The sequence below is a fragment of the Heterodontus francisci genome, chromosome 33, assembly GCF_036365525.1.
Source record: "Heterodontus francisci isolate sHetFra1 chromosome 33, sHetFra1.hap1, whole genome shotgun sequence".
Taxonomy (NCBI): Eukaryota; Metazoa; Chordata; class Chondrichthyes; order Heterodontiformes; family Heterodontidae; genus Heterodontus; species Heterodontus francisci.
Window position 1 is genome coordinate 32,583,259 of NC_090403.1, and position 21,027 is coordinate 32,604,285.

At 44.3% G+C, this 21,027-nt stretch overlaps 2 protein-coding genes and 1 long non-coding RNA gene across 13 annotated transcripts in view; 2 read left to right on the forward strand and 1 right to left on the reverse strand.

Annotated features, from left to right (window-relative positions):
• The window catches only part of LOC137348097 (uncharacterized), a 66,459-nt gene extending 64,155 nt beyond the window's left edge, over window positions 1-2,304 (reverse strand). Inside the window, exon 1 of the long non-coding RNA XR_010969066.1 lies at window positions 2,217-2,304. This is a non-coding gene — a long non-coding RNA (uncharacterized lncRNA). The remainder of the gene's footprint in view (window positions 1-2,216) is intronic.
• Window positions 1-4,591, forward strand: part of LOC137348090 (anion exchange protein 2-like) — a 78,631-nt gene extending 74,040 nt beyond the window's left edge. For all 4 annotated transcript variants that reach the window (XM_068013273.1, XM_068013275.1, XM_068013274.1 and 1 more), the window contains one exon: window positions 2,284-4,591. In XM_068013273.1, the coding sequence (XP_067869374.1) occupies window positions 2,284-2,364 (81 nt within the window). In that variant the 3' untranslated portion in view covers window positions 2,365-4,591. The remainder of the gene's footprint in view (window positions 1-2,283) is intronic.
• A 13,727-nt stretch (window positions 4,592-18,318) lies between these two features.
• Window positions 18,319-21,027, forward strand: part of ubtf (upstream binding transcription factor) — a 63,648-nt gene continuing 60,939 nt past the window's right edge. For 2 of the 8 annotated variants that reach the window (XM_068013283.1, XM_068013284.1), the window contains exon 1: window positions 19,006-19,358. The gene's annotated coding sequence lies outside the window, so the exon portion shown is untranslated. Of the gene's footprint in view, window positions 18,772-18,999; window positions 19,359-19,458; window positions 19,903-21,027 lie in introns of those variants that run through there. The other 6 variants (XM_068013279.1, XM_068013282.1, XM_068013277.1 and 3 more) reach the window with 6 other exon arrangements.

Here is a 21,027-nt window from a genome sequence, read left to right on the forward strand (position 1 = left end):
CAGAGCTGATCTAAAGGGCTGAATGGCGTCCTCCTATTTCTTATGCTCTTAATCATGATAGGGTTCCCCTTGTACTTGCTTTCTACCCCACTGGGCTCTGCATTGGGCAAATTATCTTCGACCATTTCTTCCAATACAGTGCCAAAATCAAACACATCTTCCCTTCCTCACCCTTTCAGTATCCCAAAGGGATTGTTCCCTCCATGACACCCTGCTTTACTCAACCATCATCCTCACTATATGCCCTCCTTCTGCATTTGGGAATCCAAACAGAGGCTCGCTGATTGGAAATGTTCAGCAAAACATTCTGTCTATGGGAGTGACTCCTCCCCATCTCACCCCAAGCTCTCTGCTCACTTACCATTTCAATTCTCCATCCCGCTCCCAGTCTAACCCCACTGCATTTGCCCTTCTATGCTGTTCCAATGAAGCTCAACCCAAGTTCAAGGGACAGCACCTTATCTTCTAGCCTCTGTTATTATCATTGATTTTTGCACCTTTGGACCTTAAGTATTGCCCCCATTTTCTCCCTGGCAGTAGGTGCTGCCAATGAGGGATAGGTGTACCAGTGTTTCTAAAGATGGGAGAGAAGGTTGCTCCTTGGGAGGAGGGGGTGGGGGGCCTCCTGTTAAAATATTACTGGTACGATGATCTGCACCCTTATGAGAATTCGCTTTCCTTCATCAACCAGTTTTTCATTCTTCCCTTTCCACCTATCCCCCCTTAGATATTCACACACACTTTGTGTCTTGTATATGTCTTTTAGTTTAGTTTAGTTTAGAGATACAGCACTGAAACAGGCCCTTCGGCCCACCGAGTCTGTGCCGACCATCAACCACCCATTTATACTAATCCTACACTAATCCCATATTCCTACCACATCCCCACCTGTCCCTATATTTCCCTACCACCTACCTATACTAGGGACAATTTATAATGGCCAATTTACCTACCAACCTGCAAGTCTTTTGGCTTGTGGGAGGAAACCGGAGCACCCGGAGAAAACCCACGCAGACACAGGGAGAACTTGCAAACTCCACACAGGCAGTACCCAGAATTGAACCCGGGTCGCTGGAGCTTTGAGGCTGCTTAATGGCCCTACTCTTTCCCTGGTTATCCTCTTGCCCTTAAAAACTTATAAAATGCCTTAGGATTTTCCTTTATCTTGCCTGCCAGTGTTTTTTCATGTCCCCTCGTCGCTCTCCTAATTACTTTTTTTAAGTACCCCCGTACCCTTTCTATACTCCTCTAGTCCCTCCACAGTTTTCAGCACTCTGAATCTGCCATTAGCCTCCTTTTTTTTTACTGATCCAATCCTCTATATCCCTTGACATCCAGGGTTCCCTGGACTTGTTGGTCCTACCCTTCACCTTAATGGGTACATGTTGGCTCTGAACTCTCATTATTTCCTCTTTGAATGACTCCCACTGATCTGATGTTGACTTTCCTACAAGTAGCTGCTCCCAGTCCACTTTAGCCAGATCCTGTTTTATCATCTTAAAATCGGCCTTCCCCCAATTCAGTACCTTTATTTTCAGTCCATCTTTGCCCTTTTCCATAACTACCTTAAATTTTACAGAGTTATGGTCACTATCCCCGAAATGTTCCCCCACTGACACTTCTACCAGTTGTCTGGCTTCATTCCCTAGGATAAATCCAGTACCGCCCCTTCTCTTGTAGGACTTTCTACGTACTGGCTCAAAAAGCTCTCCTGTATGCATTTTAAGAATTCTGCCCCCTTTAAGCCACTTGCACTAAGACTATCCCAGTTAATATTGGGGGAGTTGAAATCCTCTACTATAATTACCCTGTTATTTTTATTTCTTTGATTTCCCTCGTTATGTCTCCTGTTCATCACCCAAGCTCTTAAGAAACCATTTTATTTCTTTCACTGTGCATGCATTTTTCTTCTCTTTTGCCTTCCAATTTCCCCTTGTTCTGTGATTTTTAAAGGCTGTTCATCTGTAATATCTACCTGGCCTGACATGAGGTCTGACGCCTAAAATGTCAACTTGTGTTTCTCCCAAGAGGCTGCCTGACCTACGGAGTATTTCCAGTGTTTTCTGTTTTTGTTTTTAGATTTCCAGCATTTACACAATTTTGTTTGTTGTTTAGAATGTTTGGCAACAATCTTCACATTAAAATTTACCCTTGATATTTTTAAATGTAAAAAACAAGTCAATAATTAGCATTTCAATGGAATAGAATAGACTCACAGTTGCATCACGATGGTGTCATCCAGGAATTCAGTCAAATAACAGTGCTTTAATTTGTTTTATGAAGCTGGATGGCGATGAAGCGGAGCCTACCTTTGAGGAGAAGGAAGGACTGGATGTTTATGATGAGGTAGCAATGCCAAACTGAGGACCTCAGACCCATACAGACCGTGACTCTTTGCAAGGAGCAGCTTAAGAGACAGCAGAAACATTCACCTGTTCACTTATTTCTCTTTGTTAATGAAAATTTGCGTAATAGCCAAAGGGGAGGATGAATAACTCTAATCTATTGAATTATGTAATCATTGCTTAGTTTAGTTTTAGCTTTAGAGGTATATGATTGTCGAAATAGAATACAGCCCAGTCATTGTGGCCATGATAACCTGGTTCCGAAATTTGATTAGATTTCCCCATGTTTAAAAGAGGAAAGTGAGAGACTAATTGTCAAGAAATACAATGTTATGTTCTTTGCCCAAAGATCTGAGAGTTTTTATGGGTCAGGGTACAAATGGAATGCTAAATATTCATTGCTGGCTCCGTCTGAGTGTTATTGCACATTTTGATTCCAATTCCATAGCAAGTAAGGTTACTGCAGCTCCAGATGGGAGTACTAAAGAACTGTTCCTATCACATTACTAACTCTTATGCTCAAACTAATTACATTACATTCCAAAGTGCAATTGTAAATCCTAAAGAATGTTATTTTTTTTTTACATGATCTCATATGATTTTATAGGGCAAGTTCAAAAAATAGAATTATTCATTTTATTGCAAGTTTTGGGTCACTGAGTTTCCACAAAGAACTCAAATATATCTTTTTAAAACATTTTATTTTGTTCATAATTATTTTACAATTTTGATTTTAAGAGAAATCAGATGAAATTTATAGTTTTGGGATTGGTAGTGCCCAAGTGTATGATGGAAAACCCTTGAAGAGTTTCTTGGGCCCCAATATTTATGAGGAGTGGGAACGTATTTGCGGAGCGTGATGGTGGGGGAGGGGGTAGTGTGGGGAATGCAGGAGTGCTGCTGAATTTAACAGCAAGACATCAGTGGGAAAGACAGTTGTAGAGGCCTGTGGCCAGGGACCACTAGCGACTGTTCCTGGCAACAGGGAACATTGCAGAATGGTGTGGGGTGGGGACAAGAGTTGACCATCGGGAGGGAGGGGGTCATGACAAATTGTAGGTTGGTACTTTGGGGGGGGGGGGGGAAAGGGGGCACTGATCATGGCAGACAATTTGGTTGAGAGACTGAAGATAAGCACTCCAGCTCGTCCTGGCCCACAAGAAGTGCTATAAAAAGCACAGCTACTGGATCCAATTGCTCGCGCCTCTGGGAAACCCGAATGACCTCAGTTAAGTTTAAATGGCACCTCATTTACATATTATAATCACAGTCTCACCTCCTCAGATGCCCCCAAACCCAGAGCCATTGAAACGGAAGCAGGCATGCTAGTGGCAGGGAGGGGGGGGGGGGGGGAAGGGGCAGGTGTCAAGGTTTTGTAAATTTTTCTAAAGTCTCCCGCCCATCGTGGAGGGGTGGGAGACTGTTAAAATTAAACCCCCACCCCATCCCATCTCAGTCTCTCTGGGTATCACGTGTTGTTCTGGGTAGTTTCATAACTGATTTATTCCTCGATCCATTTGAAGAAGGAACCTTCTTGTTTTAAAAGGCTTCCTTCAACGGAATGAAATGCTGAATAATGTTTTAAATAAGTGGCTAGGCGCAAAAGGAAAGCAGTTTCTTTTTTGTTACATATTTTAACCATGTGAGATGCTTTTTAAAAATATAGTTGCTTCAGTCAAGATCCAGTTAAGTTGCCTCATTCCTTTGTTTTTATTTTGTAGTATATTTACAGACACATTTTGCTACAGACCCCATTCAACAAATTTGTTTTGATGATTCATCCCACATTTCCAATTAGTCAATACTACTTCACACATCAATATCATGATTGAAATAACACAATTTCATTCTTCCTTCTGTTGGACTATATACACACAAGGTAAAAACACTTCTTGTGTTTCTAGCCTTCTTGTCTGATTGGGTTAGGATACTTACTTTCAGGTTAAGCATAATGACATGTCAGAGGAAGGAAAATACATGCCATAAAAACCAAAGCAAATTTCCATCACTCTTTAAAAGTTCAATTTAGAATTATTCAACACCGAGACACTGTTGAAATTATACTAACAAGGCTTTCCCCCATCACGTTGCATAGTGAACATTTGTGAAAAATATTGTGGTGCTGGGAGATGAAGGGATGGAGATGAAGACATCATCTTGACGATAAATTGATAATCCTATGATTACTTATGTGCTTTTTCAGTTTGCATTTTCTTTTTAAAATAAAGATTTATATGTGTAAACAATCTTTAACTGCCATTTTTTTTGCCAACACAAAGAAGCCCAGTAATCCAACATCTCTGAAAACATCAAACATTCCTTCAGTTCATGGCCTACTTTCTTCAACCTGAACTAGTTCCAAAACTATTTAATTTTTTTATTATTCATTCATGGGATGTGGGCGTCGCTGGCCAGGCCAGCATTTATTGCCCATCCCTAATTGCCCTTGAGAAGATGGTGGTGAGCTGCCTTCTTGACCCGCTGCAGTCCATCCACAGTGCTGTTTTTTATTGACTTCGTAGCGGTTAGATAGAACTGAGTGGCTTGCTAGGCCATTTCAGAGGGCATGTAAGAGTCAACCACATTGCTGTGGGTGTGGAGTCACATGGAGACCAGACCAGGTAAGAATAGCAGATTTCCTTCCCTAAAGGACATTAGTGAACCAGATGGGTTTTTACAACAATCGACAATGGTTCATGGCCATCATTAGACTAGCTTTTTAATTCCAGATTTATTAATTGAATTCAAATTGCACCTTCTGCTGTGGTGGGATTTGAACCCATGTCCCCAGAGCAATACTCTGGGTTACTAGTCCAGTGACAATACCACTACACCACTGCATCCCCATAACTGCACCTTCCCTACTTATGACTTTCCAACAAAGACTGTATAAGGCATCTTTTTTGTTGTTGTTGGTGTCAGGGGGTGGGGTGGTTGGGCAGGTAGGAACACCACAGCAGTTGTCCAAAACAAACACTACACGAGGGTGTTGTTGACTTATTCTTCATTCTAACTGTTTCCCTCCTCTTCTCTTCCCTCCCTTCCTTCCCCCCCAACCCCCCAACACCTTGATGTCCATTTTTAAAGATCATTTATTTGTACGGATGTTCCTTTGATCATGACGGCAATGTGTGATGTGGAATTTTATTTGTGCATGCTCCTTGCTGGAGAGGGGATTTCTTCCAGAGATTCCTTCTGGTTTCCAAGGTGACAGTTGGAAAAGGGTTATCTTGAGTAAGATGTGCATAAGACAATGTTCCATAACAGTAAACCGGCTGGATCTTTTTGGAGTATAGGATAGGGGAGATGGGAACCAAGTGTGCCCTGTTCTGTTTAATTCTGACATCGGTGAAGGGCCAGGGAAGGCAAATGGATTTGCTTCTTCAAGGCCTGTGATTAGTTACATAAAGTTCCAAGCTGTTTTATTGCACCCAAGCATGCAGTTGGGTCAATTACTCACCACTGACCAAAACTGGGATTGATCAATGTCTCTTGAAAGTGCAAACCTACAGCTTTGCATTTTGTTTTCTCTCATTCAGATGACCAAGCAATAGGATTTGACTTTTCACCTTTTCACTCCCTCAATCGTTGATTCTTGCAGTCTAAGACTGCTGCATCTGATTGGAGAATGTCACAGTTGTTCCTTGGATTTGCGTGGCAGCCTTCACCCCCAAAGTCCTCTCAATAGTGGCTGAAAAGCTCCTTTCTAAGGCACCTGGACAAATAATCAATTGCCAGATATCAGCTGTGCTTTTCATTGGGAACGTGTCAATACTGTGTTAGGAGGATTTATTACAAGGAAATCGCACAGGTTTGTTAAAAAAAATACAGAACACAAATATCAAATAGTTAAACTGTCCAATAGCAGCTCAATTGGTAATATAAACCAAGAAGGATAGATGACCAGAAGAGACTGTGAAAGTGCCTGGCACTGCTACCTGACCCTCAGAATAACTGTGGAATGCGATTTATCAAGTACTTTAGATTTGGTTTGCTGCTTGCAATGACTTGAATTTCATTCTTATATTCTCCAAATCTCTTGCTTTATTTTATCCTCAAGGAAAAGGCGGACCCAAAACTTATTATCCAGAATGCTGTGGTATCTTCAAGAATAACCTTTCACAATTTTAAATCATACAACAAGACCTGTAGGACTGTGTACTTTTGAAAATGGTGCAACTTGGGTAGGCATAAAAGGAGACTGGTCTTTTGAGAATCATATCTTGAAAAAGAAAAGTATAAGTTTTAAGGTCAAATGTCAACAGATATCAGCCAAGCATTAGACTTTTAATGGATATCACAAACAACTTCCTTTAAGATAATGTTCCAAAAAAGAAGTTAACTCAATAACAAAAGCTTGGATATACAGGCTTCCCCACTACAGACTCCACCAGCAACAGAAGGATATAAACAAGGGCAGAATGAGGGAGTACAAAGTTCAGACTACCCACTCAGCTTCCTCCAGCTCAACCTTCCATTCCTGGTCTTCCCATATCATCTACCACCCAAGCTCTAACCACAGAACACATTATAGCAGCTTGGCTTGGCTATCTCCACCCTAGTGCTTATCTGACCCATCTCCTCCATGCAATCTATCTCCTGTTCCTTTAACTCCCTCCCAATTAAAACCCCTTCATCCAACCCCACCTGTCCTCAGCCCAATGCTCACCGACATTGTTAAATTTTACTTTCCTTGGGCAGACCTCATGATGCCATTCATAAAAAATACTTGATCCTTCCAACCACCACCTCATCTCCAACCTATCTTGCCAGCCTAAGGTTCTGTAATGTCTAATCAGCAGTCAACTCCAGACCTACCTCTCCACCATTCCTATCTGAAACTCACAGCACTGAGATCAAAGCCACCAACAACATTCTATATGACTGATTATTTTGTGTTAACCACCCCCCCCCCTTTTCCATGATGTGTCATCACCTTTTCTTTATGATCCATCTCTGCAGTACTTCCCTCCCTAACTCTCCCAGTGTAGCCAGTGCATAACCTACAATGGCCTTTCCTCCCATGCCTACATGGTCCCTTTCAGTACAGCTCAAGGTTCCATCTCTGGCTCCTCTTATTCCTCAATCTAATTGCTATTGATATTATCCATTAGCATGCAATCAACTCTCATCCAAATGCTGACAAACTATTGAGTTTCACCTCTTCATCACATATCTTGATTCAGTGGCTGTTACTATACTGTCTATCTGAAGTCAAGTCGTGGATGTAAACTTTCTGCAGCTCATCAGTAGCAATACTGAAGCCCTTCTGTTCAGCTCCCCACATCTTAGTCCCTGATCCCATCCTCTTCCCTGGATGCCTGTTCAACCTGACAGTGCTGAAGCTGAAGATGAGCTGCAAATCCAACACCTAATTCATCATCAAGCATTCCACCTGACTACTATCACCAGTCTCTATTCCTACTTCATCCCACCACCTTAAATCCACATTCATAACCATCACCACCAGACTAAATTGGTAAGAAATGGACATAGCTCTGCCCATTTCTCAGGTGTAAAGGAAGTAACATGGGGTCCAAAAGTGAAGGTCACTCCATCAGGGTTCCCGCCTGAAACAGATTTGCTTGTCCAAATCATCGTTCTGTGGTTTGTAGGATCTTGATATGTAATAATGTCCTGTTAACTCGATTTAGTTCTTCTGGGTCTAGAGCTACTTAACTAGTGGCTCTTAAAGGGATCACTGGAGACCACTGAAAAAAGGCTGGAAAACTTTTTGATTGTATTTTGGAAATCAGGAGGAGCAGGAACGTTGCGACTGACTGCAAAAATCTGCCGGCTGGTGCCAGCCCGGGCTCGCCCTCACACCCCCCACCAAATTCAGCATCGCCTCCTAACTCTTCACAACACCTACCTGAGGGCCTCTGCTGGCACCACCCAAATTGCTGCTATTCATGCCAGTGAGCTGCTTAGTGTGTGCAGCTCACTGGTTGAATGCAGATGAGGCCCCGTGCCAGGTTCAACATCAGCCTTACTCCAGACTTACCACCTATTTTGGGTATAAGTCCAATTTCTACCCTATTATTTCCAAATCCAGCCTTCCAACCTCCATCCTCCAGGACAAAGCAGCCTGCTTGATCGGCACCCTATCCACCATTAAACATTGACTCCCTCCGCCACCGGCAAACAACGGCAGCAGTGTGTACCATCTACAAGATGCGCTACAGCAACTCACCAGGGCTCCTTTAACAGCAAATTCCAAATTCACGACCTCTACCATCTAGTAGCACAAGGGGAGGAGACGCACAAGAACAATGTCACTTGCAAGTTCCCCTCCAAGTCACTCACCGTCCTGACTTGGAAAAGTATCACTGCTCCTGCATTGTCGCTGGGTCAAAATCCTGGAACTCCCTCTTTAACAGCACGGTGGGTGTACCTACAGTAGCAGTTCAAGAAGGCAGCTCACCACTACCTTCTCAAGAGCAATTAGGGATGGGCAATAAATGCTGGCCTTGCCGGGGATGCTCACACCTCATGAATAAATAAAATGAATACATTGTCGGCCCAAATTCGATCCCATATAAAGCTCTGTTCGGCTGTTGTCCCTGCCCTTGAATTTATTGTTGTACGCCCACAATTCCAACACTATGGAACACATGGTCTGTACATCTGCTAAGATTATATTTGCACTAAGCTGTGCAGTTACATGTTGTGTGGTGCTCCCTACTTCACTTTGTAGCAAAACAGCAGCAAGCTTGCCAAATTCTCTAGCTCCTAGTGTACAATAAAACACACTTTTATTTTGCCAATATTAACTTGATGGAAGAAAAATAAGAGGATGGTCTTGCAAGAATGACATTTAAAGTCCCCCCATCTTCCCCAAACCACCTGTTCTTGGGTTTAAAGTTCCTCTCCCAAATGTCAGCAGGCTGTCTGATGAGTGCAGGATATCACAACACTAATCCTCATACATGCAATTTTCAGAAACATTCAATAAATAACCTTGCATTCCATCCCCTCTCCCTTCCTGAATCCAAAATTTGAGTCAGATTACAATAGCATGGCCATACACAAACCTCTTTGTTTTTCAGTGATCAATGTTCCTCTCACATCCACTCAGAATTCCAAGTCCATTTTGGCAACAGGCTGTGCTTCTCCATTACATCTACATCTCACTGCACCTATATGAGTCAAGTGGTTTGTTGCTGTGCTATGACATTCTACGATTCTCAAATTCCGGTAGGTTGCCTCCACAAAAGCTGAAGCTGTGCCTCTGGAAGGTTGGAAGCATCATCTTGAGAAGTATATTCTATCTGTTGCAATGAGCTGACATCTGTACTCACCACGATAACATTCTACTTCTAACTGTCTTAGGTGCAGTGTCTCCATCTTCTCTACAACCAAATCTAAACCTGGTCATAAAACTTTGCATTCACAATTTATATACTTTCCAACATCCTGTCACGGATCTGTAATTATTTTTCTCCTCGGATTAAAAACTGTGCACCTTTAAGGGAGAGAAGGTTCTGGAATTCCTGAGACACACAGTGTGCAGCAGCTGTAATTTTGTTATCCTGGGCAGGAGAGAAAGAGGTTACATGGTAATGTTTCCACTTGGCTGTGAGTAAAACTGGCAGAAACTAGTTAGTTCTGAGAGATTTCCAGCGAGGCGTACTCAAGAAAAAGGAGCTGTTTTATTCTCTCTCAGCAGAAAATTCTATAAGGAGCTACAAGCCCAGTTAATTCCCCGAGTAGAGAAGAAAAGCCTTCTTTTTCAAGAATCCGTTTGCATTGCTGTGCTCATCGTTCAAAGAACTGTTTAATGCTTGCTGCAGCCAAAGAGTTGAATGCCTGTCTACTGAAGGACTATTTTCATCAAATCCAAGTGAGCATTTCAAGTGACCTTTAACTATTTCCACATTAGAAGACCTCATCTATCAGGAACGTAACATGCAAAGACTTTCTTAGTTTATTTATTCTTAAGAGACATCCAATTTTAAAAACGGCATTTTTAAAATTGGTTAACGGTTAGTTTTTGAGTATGAATGTGTGAATGCGGGAGTTAGATTAAATTAAGTTATAAGGTCTTTCGACATCGGTTTATCTTAATTGTGTTTAAGATTTAGTTTTTTCAATAAATAGTTAATTAGTTGTTGTCTAAAAAGATATCTGGTTTGGTCTGTTTCATTCTAGCGGTACGAGAGTGTTCAATTTGGCTGTTTTCCGATTGTGTGTGAAAGCTTAGTAATATGCTAATGGGGCGGCGCAGTGGTTAGCACCGCAGCCTCACAGCTCCAGCAACCTGGGTTCAATTCTGGGTACTGCCTGTGTGGAGTTTGCAAGTTCTCCATGTATCTGCGTGGGTTTCCTCCGGGTGCTCCGGTTTCCTCCCACATGCCAAAGACTTGCAGGTTGATAGGTAAATTGGCCAGTATAAATTGCCCCTAGTATAGGTAGGTGGTAGGGAAATATAGCAACAGGTGGGGATGTGGTAGGAATATGAATTAGTGTAGGATTGGTGTAAATGGCTGGTTGATGGTCAGCACAGACTCGGTGGGCCGAAGGGCCTGTTTCAGTGCTGTATCTCTGAACTGAACTGCTGTGACCTGTGGAGTGAGGGACTGAACAGACAGTGTACTGCTCCTGCCGCAGTCGTAACAATCCCAGAACATTTAGAATAAAGAATTCACCACAAATCAATCTTTGACAAGGCAAAAACATTTTCACATTGTGATGGAAACCACACCTGCCAAAATGAAACATGTTAATTTTAGTTTTAGTTTTAGAGATACAGCACTGAAACAGGCCCTTCGGCCCACCGAGTCTGTGCCGACCATCAACCACCCGTTTACACTAATCCTACACTAATCCCATATTCCTATCACATCCCCACCTATCCCTATATATTTCCCTACCACCTACCTATACTAGGGGCAATTTCTAATGGCCAATTTACCTATCAACCTGCAAGTCTTTGGCATGTGGGAGGAAACCGGAGCACCCGGAGGAAACCCACGCAGACACAGGGAGAACTTGCAAACTCCACACAGGCAGTACCCGGAATTGAACCCGGGTCGCTGGAGCTGTGAGGCTGCGGTGCTAACCACTGCGCCGCCCCTATTTTGTCATATGGAACATTATTTTGAACTGTCACTGGTGTCAGGCAAGCCCCCACCTACCAAGAATGAGGAAAATTAATTTCGCCACATGAACATTGATTTTAAACAGCTGATAGTGAAGAAAGAACTTGCTTTAAAAAAACAATTGGAGACTTTGGCTAGAGACAGCTATTAGCATATCAACAGACAAGTACTTCAAAGGACAAAGGAACTATTCCCTGCTCCAATTTAATCCACAATGGACTTTTGATTACCAGACATTGAAGCATTCCAGGTTAATTACTAAGATAGCCGAATACCCAAACAGATGTGGTCTGGACGGTTTGGTCACATGACTGACTGACTGTTGGAGTTTTTTGAATTTGAACTTCCAACAGGGATTTTGAACTCAGAAACCTGTTTTCTCCTGGACTGAGAACACCTCTCTCCTGTCTGCTCTCACCAGCTTCGGAAATCATATGAACCCCGAGAGAGAAAAGTCTCCTACAGTGAACAAGATTTAAGAAGAATACTGGGCCCCAACAAAAAGCAAGACCACCTACAATCATGGACCCTACAGTGAGCTCGAAGCACAGTAAAAAAAAAACCCTCTCAGAGATTGCCTTAAACCTCTCCATTTTATTTTTCTTCTCTTTTCTGTCTCTATTTGCAGGTGCGCATTGCGTGTGCATGCTAGCATGGGTGCGACGTGTATCTGCAGGCATTAACCTAATTAGAGTTTAAGTTTAAGGTTTAATAAATTTTACTTTTCTACTTTAAACCTAAAGAAAACCTGTTGTGCTCATTTCATTGCCTTATAATTGGAAAGCTGTGAACAAGGATTCACAAATGAGGAGCTTTAAACACAGTGTGTTTAAAATTAAACCCTGTTACAATAAGACCAGGTGAAGACAGCAAAAGACCACTAGACACCTTTCTCACCGGGTCATAACACTGGACTTGAAATAACTTGTTTAAAAAGACCACAACATTTGCATTCTAAAAGACAGTTGCATGAAGACGACAATGGGAGTATTTCGTGATTCAATTAGCCAGATGGATTTTTGTCAGTAGTGATGATTAAGAGACATTGAGCCAGCATTCCACCCCCCACTGAGAGTGTCTGATGAGCTTGAAGGAATCCACAAATCTCGGTGAGGCTGCTCTAAATGAGGTGCCAGTCACAAGACTAACCTGTTGGCCAACTTGGGTTTTTTTTGAATTGTGCCTGACACAGAACAGTTTTGGAAGAGACTGCAAGTTAACTTTAAGACAGCACCTCTCTCTCTCTCACACAAAGTTCCAGGGACCCACGGAAGTAACTTAAGCCTCAAGACAGAAGACCAGCGAAACAAGTTTGAAAGTGTACACTGGGCCCCAACGAGAACTGCAAGACTTAACTTCAATCAAAGACTTAACATGCAATCCAAAACCAGTAAGTGAACTCCAGCTATTACTTCAAACCTTTCCCCTTCCTTCTCCTCCTCTGTCTCTATTTGCGTGTGTTTTTCGCATATGCATGCTAGTGTGGTCGTGCCGCGTAATTTTAGTAGTCATTATAGTTTTAAGGTTAATAATTTATAGCTTTCTTGTTTAAATCTGAGAAATCCTGTCTGGTTGATTTCTTTGCAATCACAATTACAGAGCAGTGAGCAAGGATTCACTGAGGGGAAACCAAAAACAGTGTTTTAAAACTTAAACCCTGTTACGGCCAAACCAGGAAAAGGCTGAGAGGGGAGCCCTAGACCCCATCCTCACCTGCTCGTAACAACATGATTCCCAGTCAAGACACTCAACAGCTTTTGCTTAAGGCAACTGAACCAAACTTGTCATAATAGAAATCATTAAATCACCGTGGGTAAAAGTACTGCCATGCAGACCCAGGTTTGATTTTTGTTTGTGTTGATTCAGCTATCACAGCATTTGTGAGGGATACTATGGGCCTCAGTGCCCAGACTTGGAGAAGAGAATATATCTCCATTTTTATTCATTGAATGCTGTTGAAATTTGCATTAGGAGGGTCGCACAGCAGTATACATTCGTTAGGGAGTGGACCTGGGAGTCCTCAGTATTCACTCCAAACCCATGAAGTTACATGGCATCAGGTCAAAAATGGGCAAGAAAACCTGCTGATGAATCAGTACTCCTCCATGTTGAACACTACTTGGAAGAAGCACTGAGGGTAGCAAGGGCACAGAATGTACTCTGCTTGGGGGACTTCAATGTCCATCACCAAGAGTGACTCGGTAGCACCACTACTGACCGAGCTGGCTGAGTCTTGAAGGACACAGCTGCCAGACAAGGCTTGTGACATGTGGGGAGAGAACCAAGGTGAGGGAAAAATCTACATGACCTCGTCCTCAGCAATCTACCTGTCGAAGAGGCATTGATCCATGACAGTATTGGTGCGAGTGACTGGCAACACAGTCCTTGTGAAGACGAAGTCCCATCTTCACACTAAGGATACCCTCCATCGTGTTGTGTGGCACTACCACTGCACTAAATGTGATAGATTCAGAACAGATCTTGCAGCTCAAAATTGAGCAACCACGAGGTGCTGTGTGCCATCAGCAGCAGAAGTGTATTCCACCACAATCTGTAACCTCATGGCCTGGCATATCCCTCACTGTACCATTACCATCAAGCCAGGGGATCCTGGTTCAATGAAGAGTGGAGAAGAGTATGCCAGGAGTAGCACTAGGCTTATTTAAAAAAATAAGGCGCCAACCCGATGAAGCTAGAACACAGGCTACACGCATGCTAAACAGTGGAGACAGCATGTTGTAGACAGAGCTAAGCAATCCTATAACCACTGGATCAGATCAAGCTCTGCAGTCCTTCCACATCCAGTTGTGAATGGGAACAATTAAACAACTAAAGAGAGAAGGAAGAGGAGGAAGCTCCATGACCTCAACAATGCAGGAGCCCAGTGAGTGCGAAAGACAAGGCTGAAGCATTTGAAACCGTCTTAAGCCAGAAATGCCGAGTGGATGATCCATCGCTGCCTCCTCCTGAGGTCCCCAGCATCACAGATGCCAGTCTTCAGCCAATTTGATTCACTCCATGTGATATCAACTAACAGCTCAGTGCACTGAATACAACAAAGGCTATGGGGCCCCACATCCCAGTTGTACAGCCGAAGACTTGTGCTCCAAAACTCGCTGGACTTCTAGCCAAACTGTTTCAGTACAGCTGCAGCATTGGCATCTACTTGATAAAATGGAAAGTTGCCCAGGTATGTCCTGTCCACAAAAAGCAGGACAAATCCAATCCGACCAATTATCGCCAGATTGGCCAACTCTCAATCAATAGTAAAGCGACGGAAGGTGTCACAACAGTGCTATCAAATGGCACTTGCCCACAAATAGCCGGCTCAATGTGCTCACTTTGCATCCCCCAGGACCTCTCAGCTCCAGATCTCATTACAGCTTTGGCCCAAACTTGGACAAAAGAGCTGAATTCCAGAGGCAAGGTGAGAGTGACTGCCCTTGACCACAAGACAGCATCTGACCAAGTGCAGCCCTTGCAAAATTGAGGTCAATGGAAACCAGAGTAAACTCTTCATTAGCTGGAGTCATACCTAGCACAAAGAAAGATGGGTGTGGTTGTTGGAGGTCAATCATCTCAGCCCCAGGACATTATTGCAGGAGTTCCTCAGGGAAGTGTCTTAGGCCCAACTATCTTCGGCTGCTTCATCAATGAACTTCCCTCCAACGTAAAGTCAGAAGTGGGAATGTTCACTGATGATTGCCCAGTGTTCAGTTTCATTCACATCTCCTCAGATGATGAAGCCATACCTGCCCCCATGCAGCAAGACCGAGCCAACATTCAGGCTTAGGCTGATAAGTGGCAAGTAACATTAGGACCATATAAGTGCCAGTAATGACTATCTCCAACAAGAGAGTCGAACCAACTCCCCTTGATATTCAAAGTAATTACCATCATCGAATCACCCACCGGCAACATCCTGGGTGTCGCCTTTGACCAGAAATTTATCTGAACCAGCCACGTAAATACTGCGGCTACAAGAGCAGGCCAGAAGCTGGGTATTCTGCAGCGAGTAACTCACCAAAGCCTTTCCACCATCTACAAGGCAACAAATCAGGATTGTAATGGAATACTCCCCACTTATCTGGATGAGTGCAGCTCCAACAACACTCAAGAAGCTCGACATCAACCAGGACAAAGCAACCCATTTGACTGGCACCCACATTCACTCCTTTGACCGTCGGCATACCGTGGCTACAGTGTGTTCCATCTACAAGATGCACTACAGCAACTTGCCAAGGCTTTTTTGACAGCATCTCCCAAACCTGCAACCTCTACCACCTCGAAGGAAAAAGGTAGCAGGCGCATGGGAACACCACTACCTGTAAGTTCCCTTCCAAGTCACACTTGGCAATATAATCACTGTTTCTTTATCATCACCGGGTCAAAATTCTGGAACTCCTTACTGAACAGCACTGTGGGTGTACCTTCCTCACACAGACTGCAGTGGTTCAATGCAGCCCATCACAACCTTATCGAGGGCAATTAGGCATGGACAGTAAATGCTGACCTTGCCAGCAATGCCCATATCCTATGAACAAACAATAAAAAAAAATCAGAACATCTAATATATATCAGCAAATCTCCCATGGCATTGCTCTCAGGTGGTATGAATTGGATTTGCAACGTGATTGGCATTTATAGCTGCTATCTTGGCCTGTCCTTTTATAACCATTGCTCAAGTGATCCCCATTGGGACTTTAGCTTAAATAGGTGAACTCTAATAATTACATCTGCATGTAAACTTATGAGGTCAGAGTGCATTTTGACGAATTATAAATTTCTGGCCCCTGCTGGAATATCTCATTTTAAAATGGATTGTCTTTCTTTCTCTTTTTCAAAAACATTAGCTGCAAAACAAACATAACACTGGATATATGACAGACAAGTACTAGATGTAAAATTAAATGCCCTAATCAACAATTTATATTTATAATAAAAGCATAATACTGCGGATGCTGGAAATCTGAAATAAAAACAAGAAATGCTGGAACCACTCAGCAGGTCTGGCAGCATCTGTTCCGAAGAAGGGTCACTGACCCGAAACGTTAACTCTGCTTCTCTTTCCACAGATGCTGCCAGACCTGCTGAATGGTTCCAGCATTTCTTGTTTTTATTAATTTATATTTATATATTGCTTTTAAAGGAATAAAACATCCCAAGACACTTCAAAGGAGGAGCATAAAACAAAATATGACACTTAGCCACAAAAGGAGATAATAAGTCAGATGACCAAAAGCTTGGTCAATTAGGTAGATTTTAAGATGTGTCTTAAAGGAGGAAAGTGAGGTAGAGAGGCAGAGAGATGTAGGGAGGGTAGTCCAGAGCTTAGGGCCTAGGCAAACTGAAACCAATGGTGAAAAAATTAAAATTGGGGATGCTCAGGAGGCCAGAATTAGAGGCAACAAAGGCACAAATTAGGGTTTCAGTAGCAGATGAGCTGATACGGTGTGAAATCAGGCAATGTTACAGAGGTGGAAATAGGTGGTCCTAGTGATGGCCTGAATAAGAGTTTGGAAGCTCATCTTGGGGTCAAATGTGACACCAAAGTTGCCAATAGACTGGCTTAGTCTCTGATTGTTGCCAGGGAGAGGGATGGAGTTGGTAGGTAGGGAATGGAGTTTGGAGTGGGGACCAAAAACAGTGGTTTCAGTCTTCTCAATATTTAATTGGAGGAAATTAATTGCAATACCGTTTGTTGCATGTATTCTATTAAATACCATTTTAACACATGCTATATTTAATGGTTGTTGAAAGATGAAAACACTGTGCAGGTTAGGAAGAGTCTCCACATATTGTGCCATAGAGTGACAGCACCAAGCTACTGTGATAAACAGGAAGATCAAACAATTCTCCAAATGATGCCAGTAGTGGAGAGAAGCATAGCGGGGTGGGGGCACTCCCAGATAGGAATGAGCATGCACAAGTTGTGTTCATTGCTGTGCAAAAGGAATAGAATGGAAACAAACGCCCGCGTCAGGAGTTGCTGAAGAAATCATTACATAGAGAAGCTTTCACACTAAATAACTAATCGTTTTTCTGGCGTGTCAGACAGGAAGCTGTCACAGTCAAACGTAATTGAATGCTGTGCAAGAGGTTTTCGTTGGAGAAAAGGCAAAGTTTGGAGTGACGCTACGGAACAGCTCCTGCAACACGGCCACACTTCGGTAGAAGTGGTATGGTAGTCCTGCTCACTGGCCACCAGAGGGAAAAGGCAGCTGCGGGGCTGAGACGGTACCGCACTGGGAAAAGATCTGTAGTCTGGGCTGTTCTTCCGCTCCTCTCAGGAGCCCAGGAACAGGTTGTGTCTCCAGTGCCCCAGGTAGAAAGGGAAATAAGATGGATTTATATTTTTCTAACCACGTTGTAATATAACGAACTTGCTGGCGTTATTCACTCCTGCATTATGAAATTAAATTGTAGCCATTCACCCTACGCCAGTTCTAATTGCCTGTTCAAATCTACACCAACCGCAAGAATTCTCCGCGGCGGAAAATCGCATGCGGAAATTGCTGACGACATGGAAAGTGCGCAATTATCAATAAATAATTTTTTTTCACTCAATCGCAGTAAATCCGGCTCGATTGTAACTCAGAAGTAAAACTTGGACTACGGTTCTCTGGATATAAAGCATTCTTTGTGTGTCAATACATACCAGATTATAAGGGGTAGTTCAATCAGTCGAAGCCTACCCACTAACATCACAACGACAGGAGGCACCAAGACTATGATTGACAGGTGCGTGGAAACTCCTCCACTCACAAGCAAGCTTGTTTCATGTTTCCCTCGGTCTGGTCTCGTCCTCTAATTCATTCTTGCAACACAACTTGTTATGTCGATATAGTTACATTGTGGCACCTAGCTATCAGTGCACTCGAGCCAGACTGAAGACTGCCCGACGAGGCAGAAACAAAGATTTCGCCGAGGACACTCCCAACTCTCCAGGGGTTATTTACCCTTCCCACCGCGGTCGAAGATTGCCCACATCTCAATGTTCTGGGAGGGTTCCCACAAGCGAGCCTGGCAGGGGAAGTTTTCCGCCTACGTGCATGCCCTGGGACTCTGCTGTCTTGACTCTAACCTACAAAACGAATTTGCTTGGGGATTCCCATTTCAGTGGACCACCATTACCCTGGTGAACTACAGATGAGAAAGGATGGGGTGACTTCCAATTTTAAGCAACCCCCGCCCCCCGCAAAGGAGCTACCCTTCCGATGATTTCTTTTAAATTTCCCGCCCCGTACTGTGGAAATTCATTAATTTATTTCAGGCAATTTTCATCTCGATTGGCTGGACAGGGGATGACGTGCAGGACAACAAAGGTGGAGTTGGAAGTTAAATAAAAATGTAGCTAAGAAAGCTGCGACTCAGTGTTATGTGTGTAAGAGGCTCCACTGTAACTAACTAACTATTCAACACTAGCAATTAGTCCGGGGACAAGCAGCACTCTCTCTGCCCGCTGCCGCTCCCGGGCGACAGAAGCAGCTTTTATTATTTCAGTTGCAACTTTCTCTTTCCTTTCCCCCCCCCCGCCAAGAATAACAAACTTCCACCTTCAAAACTTATTGAAGATATTTTGTTGCCTTTGCTTTTTCCCCCCCCCCCTGGTGTTCTCTTCCTTGGCTGCTAAATTTGCTACTCGGTGGGACATCTTGCTGCAGGGAGAGACGGGCTGAATGCAAGCCGCCTGGCAAAAGCAGAGCAAGTCGAAGCAGCGCAGGGGGATGGGGGAAGGAGCTGATCCGGAAAAAGGGGATTGGAGAGGTCGGAAGTATCGCGAAGCATGCCGGCTCTCAACGGGGACTAGAAAGCGTCCACGCCCGGGGCCAGCGCCGTGGATCTGGCGAAGGTTCTGCCCGAGCTCCCCTTGTGTTTTTCTTTTGCAAGACGCCGAGACGGGGAGGTTAAGGTTGGTTTGCAACTTAAAAAAAAAAATTGTAAATGGACTGGAAATAAAAATGACTTTAAAAAAAAAAGGGAGAAAAATTTTTTTTTTTTGCAAAAAGGACTCGAGTGCGTGAGATCCTTCCGAAAGAGGAGAGAGAGAGAGAGCGGGGGATCGGCGCTGGGCTGTGCCGACACGGTCGCGCCGTGGAGCCGCCTCTTGTCGCCAGCAGCAGGAAGCTGGTTGGTTCGAGTGGCCGCGCCAGTGCGAGTTGTCTCGGATTCACTCTCTCGGTTCCGGCCCCTTTTGTCTCTGGCTGCTCCCGACTCGCCTCCCATTTTTATTTGATCCCCTCTCTTGGAGCAGAGTGCGAGGCTGCCGGGCTGGCTGAGTGACTCTGGCCGCTCGCAGAATCGGCGTTGGCTCCGAGGATCGTTTTTTTTTTCCCCTTTCTCTTTATCCCCCCCCCTTCCTCCTTTCTCTGCGGATCATCTTGTTGCAGTCGCTCCCTCGGCTCGCCCAGGTTTCTTTTTGTACATATTTCAATTTTTAAAAAAAAATAAAAGCGGTGAGTAATTTTAATGCATTAGGACGTTCGGTTATTTTTTTTGTTACAATATATAGAATTTTTTAAAAAACAATCGCGCGTTTGCTTCGCCGTTTTTGCTTTGTTTGCGCCGGGGTTTTTGTGGCGGGGTTTGTGCCGCGCTCTAACCCGGGCTGCGGCGCTCACATGGCGGATCCCAGTCCGAGCTGCGTTGCCTTCGATTCCCTCGCCGATGTCGGCGGACAAATTTGGAACCGAGACTAAATTTTAGACAATATATCTTTTTTTTTTGTTCTACTAAATTCGCTGCTGTTCTGGAGGGGAAAATTTCCCTTCCCTTCCCCCCCCCCCCCCCCCAAAAAAAAATTACAAATTTTTAACAATTAAAATTTTAATAAAATTAAAATCCAGGAAATGTAAATGGTTTTGGATTTTCAATTTTATTAATTAAAATGTTATATTTTCCTATGGATTCTCCACCCTGCTGCTCCGTTTTAAAGGGAGGGAGGAGGAGGAGGAGGAGGGGGGGAGGTTCAGCCGCGGAGAGCCCCTCGCTGTAACATGGCCGAGCCGAGCCGAGCGAAGCCGGAACTGGGACGCCATGTCTGGGACAAGCTGCAGCCAAGCGTCGGCTGGAGCCCGGGCTGGGCTGGGGGAGACTCGGGCGCACGCTGACCTTGGGAGTCTCCGCCTGGTGCTTGGTGCATTGAGGGAGGAGGGAAGGAGGGAGGGAGGGGGGGGGGGGGGGGGATGCAGAGGGAGCCGAGCGGTGGCTGCGCACCGGGAGGGCGGAGAGCTTGGCTGGGGCGGATGGAGGAGAGAGATCGAGACCAAGACACTTCTCGCTCTTGCCTTTCGTCACCGTCTCTTTCCTCCCCCTCCCTTCCTTCTTTCCTCCCGGAGGAGCTTCTGCTCCGGCCGCGGTTTTAAGCGCTCGGTCCCCGGGCACTGCCACCTTTTCCCGAGCCTCCATCGGCTGCTGTCTTTGTCCGCCAGCGCAGCCCCCCGCTCCGCTCCTCTCCTGCCGGGCAGCTCGCACTCAAGCTGTGACTGGGCGGCATTCCGCAAGCTGCAGAGCTCAGCTGCTGTGAGCTGTTACTCTCGCTGGGACTGGAAGGAAAGGGGAGGAGAAGGAAGAGGAGGGAG